The following is a 23,412-nucleotide window of genomic DNA, read 5'->3' on the forward strand; positions in this document are numbered from 1 at the left end:
AATTGAGTTCCGGAGTCCTGAGGTCATGTTGCAGTTGTATAAGACTCTGGTGCGGCCTTATCTGGGGTATTGTGTACAGGTTTGGTCGCCATACTATATGAAAGATGTGGAGGCACTGGAATGGGTGCAGAGGAGGTTTACCAGGATGTTGCCTGGCATGGTAGGAAGATCGTATGAGGAAAGGCTGAGGCACTTGGGGCTGTTCTCATTGGAGAAAAGAAGGTTTAGGGGAGATTTGATAGAGGTGTACAAGATGATTAGGGGTTTAGATAGGGTTGACAGTGAGAACTTTTTTCAGCATATGGAGTCAGCTGTTACTAGGGGACACAGCTTTAAATTAAGGGGAGGTTGGTATAGGACAGATGTTAGGGGTAGATTCTTTACTCAGCAGGTTGTGAGTTCATGGAATGCCCTGCCAGTATCAGTGGTGGACTCTCCCTCTTTATGGTCATTCAAGCGGGCATTGGACAAGCATATAGAGGTTATTGGGCTAGTGTAGATTAGGTAGGCTTCGGTCGGTGCAACATCGAGGTCCGAAGGGCCTGTACTGCGCTGTATTTTTCTATGTTCTATGTTCTATGTTAATTAAGTGGGCAAGTGGACTATAATGTGGGAAAATGTGAAGTCGTTGATTTTGCAAGGGGGAGAATAAGAACAGAGTAGTTTTTAAATGGAGAAAAACTGCAGAAAGCTGTAACACAAAGGCACTTAGTGGTACTTGTATATGAAACACAAAGTTAGCATTCAGGTGCAGTCTAACTGTAACTGTACAAAATCCTGGTGAGATCATATCTGGGGTACTGTAACAATTTTGGTCCCCTTATTTAAGGAAAGATATCATTTCATTGTAGGCAGATCAGGGATTATTCACTGGGATGATCCCTGGTTGCGGGGATTGTCTTATGAGCAAAGGCTTAACAGATTGGGATTGGACTCACTGTAGTTTAGGTGGTTTCAATGAAATTTATAGGATTCTGAAGGGGCTTGACAGGGTAAATCCTGAGAGGATGTTCCCCCTCATGGGAGTCTCAAAGCAGAGGACATAGTCTCAAAATAAAGGAGAAGCAATTTAAGATTGAGATAAATTGGAATTTCTTCTGTCAGAGGATTGTGACTCCTTGCCACAGAGAGCTGTGGGCTCAGAGTCCTTGTGTATACTTAAGACTGAGGTAGATTCTTGATCATTAGGGGAATGAACAGTTATGGGGAAAAGGCAGGAAAATGGACCTGAGGAATGTCAGATCAGCCAGTATTGAATGGTGGAACAGGCTTGAGGGGTCGAACATCCTACTCCTGCTCCTATTCTGTATGACCTTATGGTCTTATCTAAATGACCTACCCTGTATCCTTAGGCGAACGTGAGGACAGAAGATGCTGGAGATTAGGGTCACGAGCGAGGTGCTGGAAAAGCACAGCAGATCAGGCAGCATCCGAGGAGCAAGAGAATTTACCTTTTGAGCAAAGGCCCTTCTTCAGGATTGATGCTGTGAGCTGAGGGGGTGAGATAAATGGGAGGGGGATGGGGCTGGGGGGAAGGTACCTGAGAATGTGATAGGTAGATGGAGGTGGGGGTAATGGTGATAGGTCAGAGGGGAGGGTGGAGTGGATAGATGGGAAGGAAGATGGACAGGTAGGACAGGTCATGAGGGTGATGCAGAGTTAGAAGGTTAGGTCTGGGATAAGATGGGGGGGAGGGGAATTGAGGAAACTGGTGAAATCCACATTGATGCCATGGGGTTGGAGGGTCCCGAGGTGGAAGATGAGGCATTCTTCCTCCAGGCGTCAGGTGATTGGGGAGTGGCGATGGAGGAGGCCAAGGACCTGCATGACCTTAGGGAGTGGGAGGGGGAGTTGAAGTGCTTGGCCTCGGGTGGGGTTGTCTCTCTCTATGCTCGTTCTGCCATCTCAATCAATCTGGTATACCTTCGACGCACTACCTCCATAGCCAGAACTTCCTTCCTCAGATAAGGAGACCAAAACTGCACACAATACTCCAGCTGTACTCTCACTAAGGTCCTGCACAATTGTAGTAAGACCTTCCTGCTCCTGTACCTGAATCCTCTCCCCATTTGCCTTCTTCACTACCTGCTGCACCTGAATGCTTACTTTCAGCGACTGGTATTCAAGGACACTAATGTCTTGTTGCATCTTCCCTTTTCTCAATCTATCACGATTCAGAAGCATGACTCTGAATGCCCAACTTGATATGTAATAAAGCAGCTCAGCAATTCGAAACCTTCCCATTCCTAGAGAATTTTGTCAACTGCAGGAGAGCCTGAAAAAGTGGAAAGGCTTACACTTATAAAGTAGTTGTCTTAACACCGGACATCTCAAATTGCTTTCTAGCCAATTAAACACTTCTGAAGTGCAGCTAAAGTTGTAATGCAGTAAGCATAGTCAACTTGCAATCTGTAAACTTGCAAACAGCAATTGATAATGACAACATAATCATTTATGTGATGTTAATTGAGGGATATGTATTGACCAGGAAATTAGGGATAACTCCCCTGATTTTTTTATAAATAATGCCATGGAGTCTTCTATGTCTGCCAGATCAGGTAGATCCCACTCTCTTCTCATCTCTGACAATGCTAAAGTATTCAGGGTCAAGGCAGGATCACTTAATTTAGATATTTTCATTTGGCATCAATTCAGTTAGGGCCGTATCTTAGAGTTTGAGAAATAAAAGCAATGCTGCCAAGTTGCTCAGGAGCTGAAATGGTGTTAAATTACTCAGACAGCTTTATTGCTGCAAATCAGCCTGGTATTTTTCAAAGGCATTCATGTCAGAATTTGTGCTTGGTTACGCAGGTGGGCCCCTATTGTACAACATCAGTATGAACCTAGAGTCCAAGGTGCTGAGTGGAAGTCACAAACATTAGTCCAGTGTACTTGTCACATCATATATCTTGTGTGGGGCAGTCAATTTTAATCTGCCCCAGGCTCTGGACGAAAGACTTGTTGCTTCTCCTCTAGAGGGAAACCTCACTATTCTGGGCCTTGCTTTATATTGCTCCTGTCAATTCTCTTCCACTAATTTTAATTCCCAATGCCATGAGGCCTGAGACCCTAAGGAGTTCTAAATCCATGCACTTTATGCATTTACAAGGTACTCCTTAATATTCTTGAAGCATTCAGCATTGGAGAGAATGTAGGGGGAAAAAAAAACTATAAGGATGGTTCTGGAGATGGTAAACTTGAATTACAAGGGTAGATTGATGAAGCTAGGACTATTCTCCTTAGCACACTACCCCTTGGTACAGACCCAAACACTACAAGGCTAATTGTATTTTATACATTCCCAGGCTCCAATTTGTGGCAGAGAGATGTTTTTTGTTGGGGTGTGAGGGTTGTTTGTGTTTACATCATGGATGGTTCCAACTGTCACAAGGCATTGGTGGACTTTAGTCTGCAGTGGGCCAGGAACAACCCACTGTTTGCATTTGGAGGGTGAGAGGATGGGAGAGAGGGCCACCTCTACCCTCTCTGTAACATAGCTGTCCTACCAGCCCCTGCACTTCAGTCTGGCTGGTAGTTGTTGCAACAGTGACTAGCAATAAGTTTTACTGATGCTATTTTCGAAATAATTATTCAATGCAATCAGATGAACCAGGGGTATAATGGGATTTGCCATTCCTGATAAGGGTGAATGTCATCTGCATTGTAGCAATGCTACAGAACATGAGTATTCAGAGTCCTGAGTGCAAAATGATGAGGGGTAGAGAGTAGATGATAGAGAAACAGAAAATAGGAGCAGGAATAGGCCATTCAGTCCTTTGAAATTGTTTTGCCATTCAATATGATCACGGGATATCATTTAACTCTGAATCCTGTTCCCATTTTCTCCCCCTACCCTTTTATCCCTTCAGTCATAAGGCATTATCTCTAATTAATAAGGACAAACTGTTCTTGGAGGACTCTGATTAAAGTGATTAGTGAAAGAACTAAAGGTGACATGAGCCAGTTTAGACAAAATGAGCAGAAAAGGTACTTTTTGTCTACAAACCATCTTTCTTATTTAGCTGTAATTAAGAATATCATCATCTCCAATAATCTGACATTTAAGTTTTTTACATTTGTCACATTACAGTTCATAGCACTTCTTTATCTTTTCTTTTTTTTTTACATTTTTAAAATTCTGATATAATACTAGTTTTTTATCCATAGTTGCATTGTTAACTCAGTACAAAATGAGAACTGAAACTAGAATCTTTCTGATCAGAATCATTTAGCATCGTACAGGATGTGCAACTACCTACCAGGGCAGCTCTATCAAATTTTATGGATGTAAGGATGTAATATTACTTTATAAATATTGGTTATGTGCATTATATTTTCACCAAACAATTTAAATGACTCATAAAAGTTAGTTTTAGACTTTGGAGTTTCTAGTAAGTTCTCAAACATCATTCATAAACTAACTCCGACATTCATAAACTAGCTCCGACATTCCTTCAGCTACAATGTAGATCTCATTAATTATAGTCAGCATAAAATTGATTAGGAGGGCTCTTGTTGCATAGTGGTAATGTCTCTCCAAGCCAGAAGGCCTGGATTCAAGTCTTGCCTGCTCCAAAGACATGATTAGAAAATACCTAAAATTGATTGGGTAAACATTAAATGAGATTAGTTCAATGGAATTAATACTTTTATGAGTGTAACTAAGAATATTAGAGAGATTTGTGATCAGATGGGCAAAAGGGCAGAGGAGTGACAGATAAAGTGTTATTTAGATAAATGTGAAGTGCTGCATTTTGGAAAGACAAATCAGGGCAGGAATAAGACACTTAATGGTAAGGTCCTGGGAGTGTTGCTGAACAAAAAGACCTTAGAGTGCAGGTTCATAGTTCCTTAAAAGTGGAGTTGCAGATAGATAGAATAGTGAGGAATAGTAAGAATACTTGCCTGTATTGGTCATGCATTGAGTATAGAGGTTGGGAGATCATGTTGTGGCTGTACAGGTTATTGGTTAGGCCACATTTGGTAGACATGTGTAGTTCTGGTCTCCCTGCTATAGGAAGAATGTCATGAAACTTGAACGGGTTCAGAAAAGATTTACATAGATGTTGCCAGGACTGAAGGGGTTAAACTGTAGGGAGAGGCTTAATAGACTGGAGCTATTTTCCCTGGAGCATCGGAGGCTGAGCAGTGACCTTATAGAGGTTTATAAAATCATGAGGGGCATGGACAGGGTAAATGGACAGTCTTTTCCCTGGGGTAGAGGAGTCCAAAATTAGAGGGCATAGGTTTAAGGTGAGAGGAGAAAGATTTAAAAGGGATCTAAGGGGGATCTTCTTCACACAGAGGGTGGTCCATGTATCGAATGAGCTGCCAGAGGAAGTGATGGAGGCTGGTATATTTATAACATGTAAAAGGCATCTGGATGGGTATATGAAAAGGAAGGGTTGAGAGAGATATGAGTCAAATTTTGGCAAATGGGACTAGATTTATTCAGGAAATCTGGTCGACATGGACAATTTGGACCAAAGGGTCTGTTTCTATGCTGTACATCACTATGCCTGTACAACTCTATAAGTGTGAGAGTCTTCTCCAAATTGTTCAAAGAAACAAGGGAGCAATAGTTGGATGTGATTTAACATAATCTCTACAAAGTATGAAAAATGTTGAATGGATGTAACATCTTTATATATTTTGTAAAATGGATATTTTTATTCTGTCTGCCAGTAATTGAAGAATGTTTAAAACATTGCCTTTATTATGGTTACCAACTTGCGATATGGAGATAATAATTGCAGAACAACCGAAAACAGAATGTAGATATTAATGCCCTAGTATGATTTATTTTTATTGCAGGTTTTGATAGTTTACTAGCTTTGCTAGATACAGCAGCAGATATTAGAGCTTACTTTCAGTGTGTGTCAACCCTTGTGCATCTCTTTGTATTTCAGGTAAGATATTTACTGAAAATAATACTGTAATTACAATGCTTATGTTACAGTGCATGTTGAAGGTTCAAATTTATTGTGTCCTTTAAATCTGATCACTTAGTCATCCACAGATTATCAAGCTTAATATATTGTGAATTATGGCTAGTGCTGTTAATAAATATTTTTAAGTTGTATGCTCATACAATTTCATCCAAATATTCAGTGCTGCATATCTAAACACTTGTATTTTTCTTTGACTTTTTTAAATGACACTTTCCTCTCAAATCTATACTTTTAATCTCTATTTAAAAACAATATAAACAAGGTCTAACCCTAACAATACATTCAGACAATGGAGTAGATTTTAAACTCCACATTTTGAGTCTGACAGTTGAGCTGCAGATGCAGATTTAAGCTACAGAAGCATTAATCATCTGTGTTTCTCTCTCATGGTTAAAATATCAGACCCTTTAAGGTTGACTTGAGCAAGACACTTATCTTTCAGATTCAATGTCTCGGCTGGGTTGATGGCTTTTAAAGCATGTCAAGCTATTGCTTCTTGTTGAGATCTGAAAAATTTCACACTCTATATAGCTTTGTCAATTTTCTTCATCAGGTATTCTGTTCTTGACAGTATGTTAGCAATTCACATCAGCTTCTCTTGCTTGTAAGTCACTTCCAAACGACATCTCTGTAAATGATGTAACATCGTAAGCCAGTAGTTTTGGAGCATATGGAAGCCATTTGAAAATGATGCTTTGGACTGGTTTTTGGTCAGATTCCACTATAATTTTACCTCAATAAAACAGGTATTGATTAAAATGCTCACAAGAAAAGGCAGTAGTCAGACATCCTTTCTCAATCTGTTTCGTATGACATTCATTTTATGTTAACAACTGGTTTTCTTTGTTGTATAAGGGTTGCTCCAAATCCTGCCGAGGTGGCACCACACTGCAAAGTGACTTCATAATTGACATCACTGTACTGCAGCATTGGCATTGTTGTCACCAGTTGTTTGATTCTGGTGAAAAATGCTTCTGGTTCTCTGCTATAATAACACTGGTATTCCATAGCAATGAGCTTGTCTAAAGGTTTACACTCATTTGACAAATTAGACAAGAATATTCTTAGCTAGTTTATAGATCTATCAAATTGTTGAGTTGCTTTCATATTTGTTGTTTGCTACACCTTTGCTCTCCACCATGTCAGGATCTGGGTGGAGTCCCCTTGCTGTTAGTAAACAACCTATGTACTTGAATTCAGGAAACTCCTTTCTCTAGTTCAGCTTCAGGATCATCTGATGAATGATGATCATCATTCAAGATGGCCGCTTCCACCACACCTCCATACACACTGCAAATCTCTTTGTTAGGGTAAGCAGTCTAAACCTAACAATTAATTCAGTTGAGATGAGTGGATTTTGGTTTATTGTTTTGAACTGTTGTTCTTAATTCTTGGATTGGGCTCTCAGCTTTATTTGCTCTCTTGGAACAGATATTGATCATCATAAAATATTAATTTTACCTACAAGCGTTTAATTTTCTGGTCACTGTCTTGAGCCACTCTGTACAGTCTGCAAAGATCACAATGTTGCATGGAATACTGATGTCTATCTGTCACTTCAGATTCTCTTGGTATTCTCCTTCTGTTGTCATCTAATAGCCACAAACCATTTAATACCTTTAGATCTGATATGGTGTACAGTGATTCGTTAGAAAAATTGTCTAACATCACTCCAGCCGCCATTTTATGGCCTTTCTTTGTTTCTTTCCAGACGAACATCTGTGTGCAAAGTAATTCATTTTCTTGCAGCTGGTTATACTTCCTTTTATTTGATGTGGTGTCCTTCACAATATTGTATTTATATTTGGTTTTACTACTTATGCTGATCTTTATCATTCTGCTGACCTTCATGCAAATATATTTTTCTTTTTTCCAACTTGTTGTTCTGGTTAGTCCTGGACTGTATCTCAGCATAATGCAAAGCTTCGTGCATTCTTCCGTTAATACTTTGCAGCTGATGATAGACAACCTCAGAACTTCAGTACTACTGTCTTAGGAGGTATGCTCTCACAATTGGATCTTTTACTCCTGAAGGAATACTATTTCTGATCAGATCAACTTTCCGTTGTCCTATTTCACAGGATTAGTTTAGATTAGATTAGATTCTCTACAGTGTGTAAACAGGCCCTTCGGCCCAACAAGTCCACACCAACCCGCCGAAGAGTAACCCACCCAGTCCCATTTCCCTCTGATTAACGTACATAACACTATGGGCAATTTAGCATGGCCAATTCACCTGACCTACACATCGTTGGACTGTGGGAGGAAACCGGAGCACTTGGAGGAAACCCACGCAGACACGGGGAGAATGTGCAAACTCCACACAGACAGTTGCCCAAGGCTGGAATTTAGCTATATATTTCAGTGCTGTCTCATACTGATCAATATTCTCCCTTGCCCCAGAGCTCTGATGTTCAACACACACCAGTCATATGTAACATTAGTAGAGAAACAAAAATGTGTCTTCAAAGCCTTCAAGATTTCTCCATTTTGTCTTTCCTGCTCCTTGGTATGATCTAAGATGCTATACAGCTTGTGGGACCCTTTCCCTACCACTGATAATAGCGTTGCTACCATTATTCATTCAGGGTTTGTTTAATTCTGTAGTTAGCTCATAATCTTGTCATGGAAACTAGAAGAAATTTCAGTTGTGTCTCACATTGTGTTTTGTACAAAGGACTGGAGAACTCACAGACATTCTGACTCACCTAGTAGTTCAAAGTTACAGACTGCTATTTGAATTCTTTCTTGCAGTAACTGGATATCTTAAAGTTCCAAAATTCAGCTGCACAGCCCTAATGCCATGTTTCATGTGATAAGTTTAATGGCTACTGCATGAGATTAAAACAACAACAACAACAACAGAAATTTCATGACTATTGCAAGTCCAAGTATATGGCACACAAATGCATTTCTCCAAATAATGATGACGGTGAAGGGGATCGGCCCACATGCCATCGCCTGTGATTTCTTGGCCCTGTTCCAGCCACCTCTGTCACTATGTGCTTTTTAAAACAGGTAATATTCCCGCCAAAAATCTTTGTTACAAAATAACTTTAGCTCTTAAAGACTGCACAAAGTTTAAACTTGAATTCCACTGTTAAGATGTTTGGAAAACATTCACCAAACAACATAAGGAAATCTTATCAAGCAGCACACACTGATGGACCTTCCATGTTATTTCTAACGCGCAGAGGATGCAGTACATGTAGAATTGCTTTCTCCATGCATATCATCATCAAATTTAATTTTAAAATGAAAAGTATCTCTTCATCAAGAATGTGCATAACAAAGACACAAACATTTGATTTTTTCAGCCCAGCAACTTCAGGGGAGAAGAGTTCACACAACTAGCTGCAAATTTCCAGTTGAGATGGAACTACTTCCTGTCTGCAATAAGTCGTGCTTTAACACTGTCAAATGCAGAATCATTTGGTAAGACGTGAATCTTAAATAAATAATTGCAACATATTCATTTTTTTCACAAATACTGAGACTAGAGAATGGATTTAAAAGAGCATAGATTTCTTAATTATTTGGAATGATTTGAAAGTGCCGGTGTTGGACTGGGGTGTACAAAGTTAAAAAATCACACAACACCAGAGTACCCCATAACCACCTAATGAAGGAGCAGTGCTCCGAAAGCTAGTGCTTCCAAATAAACCTGTTGGACTATAACCTGGTGTTGTGTGATTTTTAACTTTGATTATTTGGGACTGATTTTTAAAAATCCCATTGCTGAAGGGTGTCACGCCTGGCAACATAATTGGGGAAAATATTGGACGTTCAGTGGTCAGCCATTGACTTTAGTATCCCTGCAGGCATTTTGTCCATGTTGGGAGGGTCTAACACATCATGGAGAATTAGCTTGGTTACCCTGGCAGTCTCCTAGTGAGTTGTGGGTGGGTTCGCTCCATGATGCGTACTTTCAGGCTCCTGGAGAGGCACTCAGCTGCAATGATTGCCACCCCCTACCCTGTACTGATACTACTACAACTACACTGCATCCCCATTCCACTTGTTGACAATGGTCTGCCTGCTGGTTTCAACTCCCCCCAGTCTCACGTTTCTTAACTATGTGTCACCGGCAATGTCACCCTGGATTCCATGGCTGATGAAGTACAGTAGGCTATGGCCCTGCTGGCAGGCTTTCCAGGTAAGTAGTAAAAATCAGTCCTCTTCATGGTTATTGTCCATCTCAAAATGACATAAATTGGGGGTAAGCACCTATCAGGAAATGGTACTTCTGTGATCACACTGTGTATTACTCAATACCACGTCAGATTGCAGACAGTATGGATAACGCTGCTAAAGTCTGCTTTATCTTTTGGTTGATTATCCTGGTAGATTATTTTAGAATCCCTACAGTGTGGAAACAGCCATTTGGCCCAACAAGTCCACACTGACCCTCTGAAGAGTATCCCACCCAAACCCATTACTCCTACCCAATTGCTCTACATTTCCCCTGACTAATGCACCTGACCTACGCATCCCTGAACACTATGGGTAATTTAGCATGGCCAATTCATCTAACCTGTGCATCTTTTGATGGTGGGCGGAAACCAGAGCACCTAGAGGAAACCCAGCATACATGGGGAGAATGTGCAAACTCCACACAGACAGTCAAACAAAGCTGGATTCAAACCCAGGTCCCAGGCGCTCTGAGGCAGCAGTACTAACCACTAAGCCATTGTGCCACCCTGATTCGTATGTTTAATGAAGGTTAAAAATAGTTTCAAAGTTCAATATAATTTTCCTACATATTATTTTGCCAGTTTGAGAGTGCAAAATGACATAGCATGTGTATAATATTTGCAACTGTATCTCAGGTTGGTGTCATACACATCCAATCTGGTCAGCTAAGAAAACAGATTAATGCTATTTAATTAAAACAGAAAATGCTGGAAACATTCAACAGGTTCAGCATTTGTTTCCTTGTCTCTATTCATTTTAATTAATTTTTGCACTTTCAGCCAGCAGCACACCCTTTCTAGACACATCTATTATTTATGTTCTTACTCCAACACTATTTCCTTTGGGTCTGCGAGACCTGATGATGGGCTTCTGCCCGAAACATCGATTCTCCTGATCCTTGGATGCTGCCTGACTTGTTGTGCTCTTCCAGCATCCCACTCTTGACTCTGATCTCCAGCATCTGCAGTGCTCACTTTCTCCAAGACCAACTCTTCTGTCATTCACTCTCTCCTGCCTTTCACTCAATTACCATCCTTCCTTTTACCCATGTTCCAACCACTTTTTGCTGAAAGCCTATTACACCCAACTCTTGAGTTCCAATGAAAGTTCACAGGCCCAAAGCATGAACTGCCTCAGTCCGCACATGCATCCATTACCTGTTGAATATTTCCAGAATTTCCTGTTTTTGTTTTGAATTTCAGTGTCATGCTTTTTGAATTGCATCGTTTGACTTCTATGAACAACTTTGTGGGAGGAACAGGTTTTTGTCAAAACTAAACTTTCTTTAACAAATGCAGTGTAAAAATGAGACATATCATCATCTCAGTTTGTATGTATAAACATATAACTAACCTATGTTGTTGGAAAAGGTCCTTGAAATGAAAATATGTGTCCCATTAAGTCTTAAACTGTGGTGCCAGTTAAGATAAATAAAGAACACTACCAATTCAGATGTATAGATTTATGAAGTGGTATGGTACTCTTAAAAGGAAAAAGTAAATGATCATAAATAACTTATCTATTGACTGCACATTAACAAAGACAAATAATACATAAATGCAATTTTAAAATTAAATGTAAAGTTACAAAATCTCCGAGCAACAGATGAAGGACTTCAGCAAGGCAGCCTTTGTGTGGAGCCACAAAAAATGGGGGAAATACTAAACGAGTATTTTGCATCAGTATTTACTGTGGAAAAGGATATGGAAGATATAGAAAGTAGCGAAATAGATGGTGACACCTTGCAAAATATCCTTATTAGAGAGGAGGAAGTGCTGGATGTCTTGAAACGCATAAAGGTGGATAAATCCCCAGGACCTGATCAGGTGTACCCTAGAACTCTGTGGGAAGATAGGGAAGTGATTGCTGGGCCTCTTACTGAGATATTTGTATCATCTATAGTCACAGGTGAGGGGCCAGAAGACTGGAGGTTGACTAACGTGGTGCCATTGTTTAAGAAGGGTGGTAAGGACAAGCCAGGGAACTATAGACCAGTGAGCCTGACATTGGTGGTGGGCAAGTTGTTGGAGGGAATCCTGATGGACAGGATGTACATGTATTTGGAAAGGCAAGGACTGATTAGGGATAGTCAATATGGCTTTGTGCACGGAAAATCATGTCTCACAAACTTGATTGAGTTTTTTGAAGTAGTAACAAGGATGATTGAGGAGGGCAGAGCAGTAGATGTGATCTATATGGACTTCAGTAAAGCGTTCGACAAGGTTCCCCGTGGGAGACTGATTAACAAGCTTAGATCTCACGGAATAAAGGGAGAACTAGTCATTTGGATACAGAACTGGCTCAAAGGTAAAAGTCAGAGGGTGGTTGTGGAGGGTTGTTTTTCAGACTGGAGGCCTGTGACCAGTGGAGTGCCACAAGGATTGGTGCTGGGTCATCTACTTTTTGTCATTTATATAAATAATTTGGATGTGAGCATAAGAGGTATAGTTAGTAAGTTTGCAGATGACACTAAAATTGGAGTTGCAGTGGACAGTGAAGAGGGTTACCTCAGATTACAACAGGATATTGACCAGATGGGCCAATGGGCTGAGAAGTGGCAGTTGGAGTTTAATTCAGATAAATGAGAGGTGCTGCATTTTGGGAAAGCAAATCTTAGCAGGACTTATATACTTAATGGTAAGGTTCTAGGGAGTGTTGCTGAACAAAGAGACCTTGGAGTGCAGGTTCATAGCTCCTTGAAAGTGGAATTACAGGTAGATAGGATAGTGAAGAAGGTGTTTGGTATGCTTTCCTTTATTGGTCAGAGTATTGAGTACAGGAGTTGGGAGGTCATGTTGCGGCTACACAGGACATTGGTTAGGCCACTGTTGGAATATTGCATGTGATTCTGGTCTCCTTCCTATTGAAAGGATGTTGTGAAACTTGAAAGGATTCAGAAAAGATTTACAAGAATGTTGCCAGGGTTGGAGGATTTGAACTATGGGGAGAGGCTGAACAGTCTGGGGCTGTTTTCCCTGGAGTGTCAGAGGCTGAGGGGTGACCTTATAGAGGTTTACAAAATTATGAGGGGCATGGATAGGATAAATCGACAAAGTCTTTTCCCTGGTGTGGGGGAGTTCAGAACTAGAGGGCATAGGTTTAGGGTGAGAGGGGAAAGATATAAAAGGGACCTAAGGGGCAATGTTGTCACGAAGAGGGTGGTACGTTTTTGGAATAAGCTGCCAGAGAAAGTTGTGGAGGCTGGTACAATTGCAACATTTAAAAGGCATTTGGATGGGTATATGAATAGGAAGGGTTTGGAGGGATATGAGCCGGGTGCTGGCAGGTGGGACTAGATTGGGTTGGGATATGTGGTTGGCATGGACGGGTTGGATCAAAGGGTCTATTTCCATGCTGTACATCTCGATGACTGTATGACTCTACGACCTGCTTTGAAATTTGAATATTTGTTGTTTGAAAGAGCTTAATCTACTCTATTTAGACATTAGGGATTGATTTATAATTCAGGTTATGATGGAATATGAGCAATTTGTAAAGATTGTAATACTTTATTAGTCCTTTAATTTAATATCGCTGAAAATATCTTATTTAGTCAAAGATTTTCATCTCATATTTTTAAATGACCATTCACAAGCATATCAATAAAATGGAAAATTAACGATTACATTTTATGAGATGAGAGTGCTGATGGTCAGCAAATTGACTCTGATTAGTAGAGGTGTTGCCTTGGAGAATGTAACAGTGAATAGTAATTGCCAGGATTTATTTAGATTTTTAAATTAGGCAGGTTAACTTTGATTGGCCAGAAAATTGCCTTGGAAATGAGTTGATGAATGGCCATCACCTATTTTGTTGAGATGAAACCAGCTTAGTGTGCTTACCTGCTTTTCTGTCTGCAATGAAAAAGGCTCCGTGACTTCGTATGTGTAGCTTCTAGTTCATGCAGGAACACTACACTGTGAATGGAAGTGACAACCTCAAATTGGTTGTCAGCATAATTCTTTTCAAACTCAGAATTATCCAGCATCTGTTATCCGATTGCAGGACTACACCTTATGTTGGACAGTTAAATTGCGAGATTTGCAAGTGCAGGCTGGTTGAGTACAGTTAGTACCTTACTTCTTGCAACATTTGCTGGACAATGTTAGTTTTCAATATTGGTATTTTTGTGAATTGACCTGATGAGTGTAAGTCGAAAAACCGTCTCTTTCTTCAACAATATTCAAGTTCTGTGTTACCAATGATTAGTCTTTCGTTTGTTGTACACTAGGATCTTGGCACTTGGTGAACCTTCTAATTTCTGAGTATCTAACTCATGTACTTCAGTCCTACATGGAAGAGGAAATGGAAAAATCAGTATCAGAAAACGTGGGTCAACTCTCACATGATTCAATTCAGGAACCAGACTTAGAATCCGTACTCAAAAAGTATTCAGTACCAGAGTCTCTTAATGTAAAGTCTGAACAAACAGGTGACAAAGACCTTAATCTGCAAAATATCACCATCAAACCTTTGGGCTTTAAAGTTGATACATTGACTGGCAACAAGGTAAGCTGATCCTGCTGTCTAATTAATAAGATTTGAATTTGTTGTAAAAGTAATTGAGACTACTAGCTCTCAGTAATATTTTCACAGAGTAATCAGCCAGTAGCTTCCAACAAGCACAACGTACAATTGAACTTGGAAATCTGACAGTAGCTGCCTCTTTCATTTATCTGCTTGTAAAAACACTTTCACTACCAGCTCTCCATTGATATTCCTGTAATTATGTCATTAATAAGACTAAACTTGCCACAGAACTCCAAATTGAAGTATCCTTTCAACAAGCAGAACTACAGTATGTATTTATCTAGCACTTTTAATCCAAAGCACTTCACGGGAGCTTTAAAGAAGCAAACCCACTGACTCCCATGGTTACCTTCACCATAAATCCACACATCCTGCTTCCTGTAAAGATTCCATTCTCCGAGTTCCTCTGTCCCACCTGTTCTGACCAAGCCAATTTCGACATGGAAGTCACCGAAATGTCCACTTTCTTCCTCAACCGATTCCCCAACACCGAACTCGATAGGGCCCTCGGGGTCTGACTCATCTCCTGCACTTCAGCCCTCATCCCCTCTCTTCCCTTCCGCAACTATGATAGGGGTCCCCTTGTCCTCACTTACCATCCCACTAGTATCCACATTTAAAGGATCATTAGCTGCTATTTCTGCCACCTTCAGCGGGATTCCACAACCAGACATGTATTCCCCTCCCCTCCCTTGTCAGCCTTCTGCAAGGACCATTCGCTCTGGGACACTATGGTCTACCTCTCCTTTACTCCCAATACTCCCCTCCCACAGCCTCACAGCACCTTCCCCTGCAACCACAGAAGATGTAGCACCTGCTCATTCACTTCCTCCCTCTTCAGTATCCCAGGATCCAAACACACCTTACAGGTGAAGCAGAGCTTTACTTTCACTCACTCAATCCAGTCACTGCATTCGCTGCTCACCATGTGGTCTCCTCTACACTGGGGAAATGAAGCATAGACTGGGTGACCGCTTTCACAGAACACCTACATTCTGTCCGCACAAATGACCCGGAGCTTCCAGTCGCCTGTCACTTTAAAACACCACCGACCAATATCTCTTTCTCAGGCTTGCTGCAATGCTCCAGTGAAGCTCAGTGCAAGTTGGAAGAATATCACCTCATTTTCTGCTTGGGAACTCTACAGCCTTCTGGACTCAACAATTTTAGGGCTGGCGGAACCTTCTTCCATGAAATTATTCCAATCCCCTACACCAGGCCTTGTTATCACATGGTCTGCCAATTCATACAATCCATCATTAGCCACAAATAATCCTGATTAATACTTATTTGTTCCCCACTCCTTTGTCTGTCCAACTGTTCTTCTCTCTCTTTGGGTCTATCCCCACGTATCATTTAGTCTGCGTCCCTCCACCCACCCCATCTCCTGTTTAAAAACCAACTTCTTCCTAACTACCATCAGTTCTGAGAAGGATTACTGGACCTGAAACATTAACTCGGATTTCTCGCCATAGGTGCTGCCAGACCTGCTGAGCTTTTCCAGCAATTTCTGTTTTTATTGCTTATAAAAGCAAAATTTGCTACTCAGTCATATAATTTGATGTTAAGTCAAATGGCCAACGTCAATGAGATAGACTTTAAGGGCTGTCTTAAAGGATAAGAAGGGATAGAGAGGAGAAATGGTTTAGGGAAGCAATTCCAGAGCTTGTAACCCAGGCAGCTCAAGGTTTAGGGATCTAAAGTAGACCAAGTTAGAAACTGCTCAAAAGGCCTGAATAAGAGAAGTATGCATACCTCAGGTGGTTACGGGACTGGAGGATTTGAAAAAAAGAATGAGTAAGGGGCATGCGTGAGGGCTTCAGCAACAGAGGCGCTGGGTGCTGAGGCAGAAGCAGAGCCGAATGATTGTATGGGTGTGAAAATAGGCAGTCTTGGTAATGGCACAGATATGTGCTCAGAAGTCAGGACACATGGAGGGAAGCTGTAACCCACTATAGGGAGAGAATCCTGTCCATCAGAGAAGATGATTGGACTGCTGTTGGGATACCAAGACATTCCTGTTCCGCGAACCGAGTAAGTTCTACAACAGCTGCCACCCTAACCCCACTTAGGAAACAAAGTTAGAGACAATATTAGCCACAAAACAATATAGTATTTCACATAGAATTTCAAAAGCAGGGAGCACCTGGATTTGAACTGGGGAACTTCTTGATCTGCAGTTAAATGCTCCACCACTGAGTTATACCCCCATTTCCTGAAGAAGGGTTGTACCCAAAATGTTGACTTCTCCACCTCCTGATGCTTGCTGTGCTCTTCCAGCCTCCTCCTTGTTGACTTTGAGTTCCAGCATCTGCAGTTATTTTTGTCTCACCCTAACCCCACCGTCAGGGCCATTTGTGCCTGGCCCCTGTGAAGAAATGGGCTGCTCTGCCTTAATGCGCCACCTTAATCTCTGAGGAAGAGAATCCATAGGGCTCAGAGGAAACATCCTTTGCTCAAACCCCTTCCCCCCATTGCCTTTACAGCTCAGATACTGAATGTTCAGTAGGAAAGTCAGGTTTAGAATGCTTGTAAGTACAACTTAGTGAACACCTCACTGCAACATCTCTACAGCTGGCCAAAGAAGATATCCCACAGGCTGCTGGTACTCAGACACCTACCAGAGACCAAGCACCTACTCATCTCCAGGCTGGAGATGACTGTGTAGTGGCAGTAATCAGGGACTTTGTCTGCATGCTTTGGGAGGAATAGGTACAGCAGACAAGTAAGAGGAATGCAATGGCCCTCATAGCCCAAAGACTGCGGGGGTGCAGCTATACTATGCTGACACAAGTGCCTCAAGTAGCCATTTGCCTCCGTGAATACATTGCCATGGAGAGGCAGGTTCAGCACCCTCAGGATAAGCACAGCCTTGCATCAGCCCAGCACAGGTCCTCATGATCAATGGCATGGTGACAGGGAGGCAGAGAACTTTGATAACATTCCAGATACCCTTCCTCATAAAGAGACAGGGAGGTGCCAAGAGGCACCAATCTGAGGAGGGAAGCCCACTCAGGCCCCTCAGAATTCTCCTTTCATGATACTCCAGAAGTGGTCGAGCCCTTCACATCCACACCACCTGTCCCCCTCGGATCCTTGGAAGTTCTGGCCGAGGAACTCCCATGTCATCTGGCCTAACCTCCACCGCCAACAGACTCCACTACTGAGCAAGCTTCCTCCATCTCAGCTGTGGAATATGGGACCATACTGAGACAATGGGAGGAAAATATTTTTGAGGGCACATTGGTAGGACAGGTGACATTGCACTGACCATGTTTTCCTAAATGGTTTCGCGGTATGTCTGCTGTGTGTGGTTCTCTGCCTAGCCCTGAATGTAACTCTCCCAGCATGAAGTCTAACCTCACATCCACACAGATTTCAGACACTTACTCACTCTCGCTGAGTGGCGTAGCCATTTTCTGTCTTGTTGTACAGTTCTGATTTCCAGCACAATGGAAGGTGCCAGTGAATGCTCATCAGCCAATCGATCCAGCCTCCACATCTATGTGTCACTGAAGCCTTGGACATCCAGATTCCCTTCTTGACAGCCTTTCCCATAACCCCATTGGCTTCACAGGACCCAACCAACCTATCTACATGAGCCTACATCTGCCAACTTTCACCAGCCACAGCCTCAACCCCTAAAGCCCCCTCCACCACCAGACTCTACTTATCAGGTGACTAACTGGTGTGGTCATACACTGTACCCCCTCCCCATTGAAGTTCAGGTGCTCCTGATTGTGGAAAAACACCCCTTCTGCATTACCCTATTCCCATTCATCCTTTACCATATCCACCCCCCACCCCCGACAAATAAATACCACCCTTCACAATTGTTATCCCCACTTCCCTCCAGTCTGCAGTTCCACATTCCTTTCAATAGGTGCTCAAATCTACTTTTTGCAGCAGTGGTGCTCACTGTGACTTGCATACTGAGAATTCTTGACGTATAGTTTGCACACAATGGGTAGTATGCTTAGAAACTATATATTAATCACGTGAGATGTGCAGTTAATTAGGTCATTAACAAGCAATATTCCCCATTAAAAGGAAGCTGACCTTGAGGCCTGGAAGTTGCAAAAGATTAAACGTGCTTTTCCCCATTTCAAGACAGGCCTCACTGGACTTCTTGCATGATTCTTCCAAATTTCTCACCATCATCCACGTTCCTGTAAGATTCAATCCTGCATGTTTCAATAATTTCTCATTCTTATAAAGGCGAAAATGGAGGCCCAACTCAATTAACTTTGCCTAAAAAAATGACCTCTTTCATCCCATAAATCATTCCACAGAACCTTCTCAAAACTTCTTCTAATATAAATTTATCCTTTCTTAATTAAAGAGATACAAACGCGTAGTATTCCAGTTGTGATTTCCCTTAGGAGAGCTTTCCCTTAGAAGGAAGAGAGCTTCTTCGAGGAAGGCATCCTTGCAAGAGGATTCACAGTAGGTTAACATCTTCTAGGAGAAAGTGAGGACTGCAGATGCTGGAGATCAGAGCTGAAAATGTGTTGCTGGAAAAGCGCAGCACGTCAGGCAGCATCCAAGGATTAGGAGCATCAACGTTTCGGGCATGAGCCCTTCTTCACATTCCTGAAGGGCTTATGCCCGAAACGTCGATTCTCATGCTCCTTGGATGCTGCCTGACCTGCTGCGCTTTTCCAGCAACACATTTTCAGCTCTGATCTCCAGCATCTGCAGTCCTCACTTTCTCCTAGAAGATGTTAACCTACTGTGAATCCTCTTGCAAGGATGCCTTCCTCGAAGAAGCTCTCTTCCTCCCTCTACAAGGATTTCGGTGAGTCCCTCTCTCACTGCACATCCCAGGTCATCTCCTCTGCCCAGAAGCTCTTCAGCCATGATTTCCCTTAGGCCATGTAAAGCTGTAGCACCACCTCCCAACTTTTATACCCAATTCAATGGATGCCAACATTCCATTTGCCTTCCTAATTACTTGCTGTGCCTGCAGACTGTCACTTTGTGATTTCATTTACCAGAACAATCAGATCCATCTATATCATATTGAATTTTGCAATCTATTACAATTTAAATAATATGCTGCTTTTGTTTTCTTTTTACCAAAGTGAATGAGTTCACACTTTCCCACACTGTACTCTATCACTCAAATTATTACCTATTCAGTTAATTCACTTGACACTTTACTTACCTACCTGTAAATGAAAAAAGTTCAAAAATTTATTTTCAACTTCTTATTTGTGTCTCTTTCATGTCTTTCTCTCTTTAATCCAACATTTCCCTCTCCTTATTTCACTTTGTGCACCTAATTTAAAGTTGAATTAATTATTCTAACTTACACTTCCTGATTCAGATTTTGATTGCTTGTTTTATCAAGATAGTTTAAACAAGGTGTTACATTGTTCAGATGTTTAATTGAAAATAGCTTGCTATGGAAAAGTTTACCCATGGTCAAGTCAATCAAATGGCTAGCACTGTTCATCCTCATCACCCACCAAGTAAGGTCCAATTATTTACTATCCACATTTTAAATAATTAAATCAATCAGCACAGTTATCAATTACTCTCTCAGATGGGATAGTGAAAGTGGTGTTTGGTGTGCTTTCCTTTATTGAGCAGAATATTGACTATAAGAGTTGGGAGGTCATCATGTTGGGCTGTGCAAGACACTGGTTAAACCACTTTTGCAATATCGTGTGCAATTCTGGTCTCCCTGCTCTCAGAAGGATGTTGTGAAACTTGAAAAGTTTGAGAAAAGATTTACAAGGATGTTGCCCGAATTAGAGGGATTGAGCTATAGGGAGAGACTAATAAGCTGGGGCTGTTTTCTCTGGAGTGTCGGAGGCTGAGGGGTGACCTTATAGAGGTTTATAAAATCATGAGGGGCATGGATAGGGTGAATAGGCAAAGTCTTTTCCCTGGGGTGGGGGAGTCCAGAACTAGAGGACACAGTTTTAGGGTGAGAGGGGAAAGATTTAAAAGGGACCTAAGGGGCAACTTTTTCCAGAGGGTGGTGTATGTATGGAATGAGCTGCCAGAGGAAGTGGTGGAGGCTAGTATAAATACAAAAGGCATCTGGATGGGTATATGAATAAGAAGGGTTTAGAGGGATATGGACCAAGTGCTGGCAAATGAGACTAGATTACTTTGGGATATCTGGTTGGCATGAACAAGTTGGACTGAAGGGTCTGTTTCTGTACTGTACATCTCTACGACTCTATTTCAACCCAAGTTCTGTGTATTCAGGATTGTTATAGGGTCTACATTAGAATGGAATCAAAAACTATACTTTAGCTATAACTAAACAAATGTGTAGAATTCACTATTTTGACAATACCACATTATTTCACACAAATTTAGTCCTTTGGAACTAAATTGAACTTGAAACCCAGTTCACATGTTTTGGCACCCTTGTATTTTGCCTAGCAGCAGGTTTCTACAGTCAAACTGACAAGTTGGGAAGGCTTTGATTAGTTACAATGAAGAGCCATCATTATTGAGGCTGCTGTTTTTAACACTTATCTCTCAGAAAGTGGTATCACTGCTTAATGTGTGATTTCCAACTTGTTCAAAAGTACTCTCTAGCACATCACACACCTTCAGTTCCAATTCCTGAATGCAAATGTTTACTATACACAGGGGAAGCATATGTAGGTCCAGCTGGTGCATATGATACGTGGCAAGAACAGCAGCATTTTTTCAAATCTATTTATAGGGTGTGGGCATCGCTAGCTGGGCCTGCATTTATAGCCCATCCCTAGTTGTTGTTAAGAAGATGGTGATGAGCTACCTTCTTAAACCACTGCAGTCATTGAGTCATGTCACATGGAAACAGATCCTTTGGTCCAACTAGTCAATTAAACTAATCAACCTGCATTTGGCCCAATTCCCTCCAAACATTTCCTATTTGTGTACTTATCCAAATGTCTTTTAAACATTGTAACTGTACCTGCATTCACCACTTCCTCTAGCAGTTCATTTCACACACTAACCACTCCCTGTGTAAAAAACGTTGCCCCACATGTCGCTTTTAAATCTTCTCCTCTCACCTTAAAAAGATGCCCCTTAGTTTTGAACTCCCCCACCTTATAGAAAAGACTTTTGCTATTCACCTTATCTATGCCCCTCATGATTTTATAAACCTCAATAAGGCCACCCCTCAACCTCCTATGCTTGCAGTGTAAAAAGCCCCAGCATTTTTTTAAATAACTTAAACCCTTCATTCCTGGCAACATCCTAGTAAATCTTTCCAGAACCCTCTCCATTTTGATAATATCCTGCCTATAACAGATAAACTCACAATGCCATTAAGGAGGGAATTCCAGGATTTTGACCCAGCAACACTGAAGGAATGGTGATATATTTCTGAATCAGGATGGTGGGTGGCTTGGAGTGGAAATTGAAGGTGTTGGTTTTCCAATGTATCTGCTGCCCATGTCATTCTAGATGGTAGTGATCAGGGGTTTGGAAGGTGCTGTTGAGTGAACTCTGGTGAATTTCTGTAGAGCATCTTGTAGATGGTATATACTACAGCTGCTGAGCGACAGTGGTGGAAGGAGAGACTTTTTTTGGATGTGGTGCCAATGAAGAAAGCTGCTTTATCTTGGATGGTGTACACTTCTTGAGTGCTGTCCAAGTTGCACTCATTCAAGTAAGCAGAGAGTATTTCAACACATTCTTGGCTTTGGGGATTCAGGAGACAACTGAAACAACACCAGCAGCAGCAAATACCTTCTTTGAAAATGCTTGCCCCCCTGCACAGAGCAGAAATAGTGGACACCATGATTTAGATATAAGGAGGGGAGAGTCACAACACAGGTTGTAGAGGTAGCAGATGAACTCTCTGAACTTGGGTGAACTGTCGTGCCTCAGGCAGCTCAGGCTCCCACACTCTTTGCTGCTAACACTTGCAGCCTCCTGAAACATGTGGAGTAGGTGGCCACACATGACCAATGGTTAACAAGGCACTTGACATGATCGAGCCAAGTCCCATACCAGCCCCCTCCTCTCCCAACTCACCAGCATGCCTTTTGCTTGATTGTCTGCTGTGTTCTATCTACTAGTGCTCCCTGACCACGAGTGCCACACATTTAAAATTCTTCTCCTGGCTTTTGAAGTCTTCTATTGTCTTAACCGTCCCTGTTTCTCTAGTTCCACAATATCCTTGATGAATTTGGTGCTTTTGTCATTGTTAATAATTATCTCCATAATGTTTGAGAAGCTAATTTGATTTAAACCTTGTAATTGTTTATTTCAGTTAATTCAGGTGTTGGTTGAAGAGGAGCCAAGTAAGAGTACTCTTAAACTGAATCTGTCATTAGGGAAGAAAGCAGTTGTCACTTTAAAGAATGGCCAAACATTTGAAATCCACACTTCCAAGATGCAGCAACATGTAGCTGGTGATGTGCAAACATAAGTGATTCATGATGTGTAAAAGAAGATTTTCAAAGCACCAAAATAGTACTGTTGGTAGATGAGTATGCCTGGGAGTGGAATGATTCTGTTATTACCAATGTGTAAATTTATCCATCTTTAGAGATTTAAGATTTTTTAAAAATGTTGACTTTATTGAGCATAATTTACAAATATTTGGTAAATTAAACAGAAATGGAGCCAAGGATTGGGGAATAAAATTTGTGATGGGGAGTGGAATATGTTGCAACATGATTCATTATATCTGATTTCTACAACTGTGAATGGAAAATCCATTGTCCATGGCAGAGATTCTGCAATCCTTCCATCCACCTATCACAAAATATAC

The 23,412-nt window shown here is 41.4% G+C and overlaps 1 protein-coding gene across 1 annotated transcript in view; it reads left to right on the forward strand.

The window, feature by feature from the left end:
* Positions 1–23,067, forward strand: part of LOC140481695 (DNA-binding protein RFX8-like) — a 66,015-nt gene extending 42,948 nt beyond the window's left edge. Inside the window, exons 7-10 of the mRNA XM_072578270.1 lie at positions 5,815–5,909; positions 9,269–9,386; positions 14,377–14,654; positions 22,909–23,067. Of these exons, the coding sequence (XP_072434371.1) occupies positions 5,815–5,909; positions 9,269–9,386; positions 14,377–14,654; positions 22,909–23,067 (650 nt within the window). The remainder of the gene's footprint in view (positions 1–5,814; positions 5,910–9,268; positions 9,387–14,376; positions 14,655–22,908) is intronic.
* Positions 23,068–23,412: the final 345 nt, after the last annotated feature.

This window comes from Chiloscyllium punctatum, chromosome 9 (genome assembly GCF_047496795.1).
Source record: "Chiloscyllium punctatum isolate Juve2018m chromosome 9, sChiPun1.3, whole genome shotgun sequence".
Taxonomy (NCBI): domain Eukaryota; kingdom Metazoa; phylum Chordata; class Chondrichthyes; order Orectolobiformes; family Hemiscylliidae; genus Chiloscyllium; species Chiloscyllium punctatum.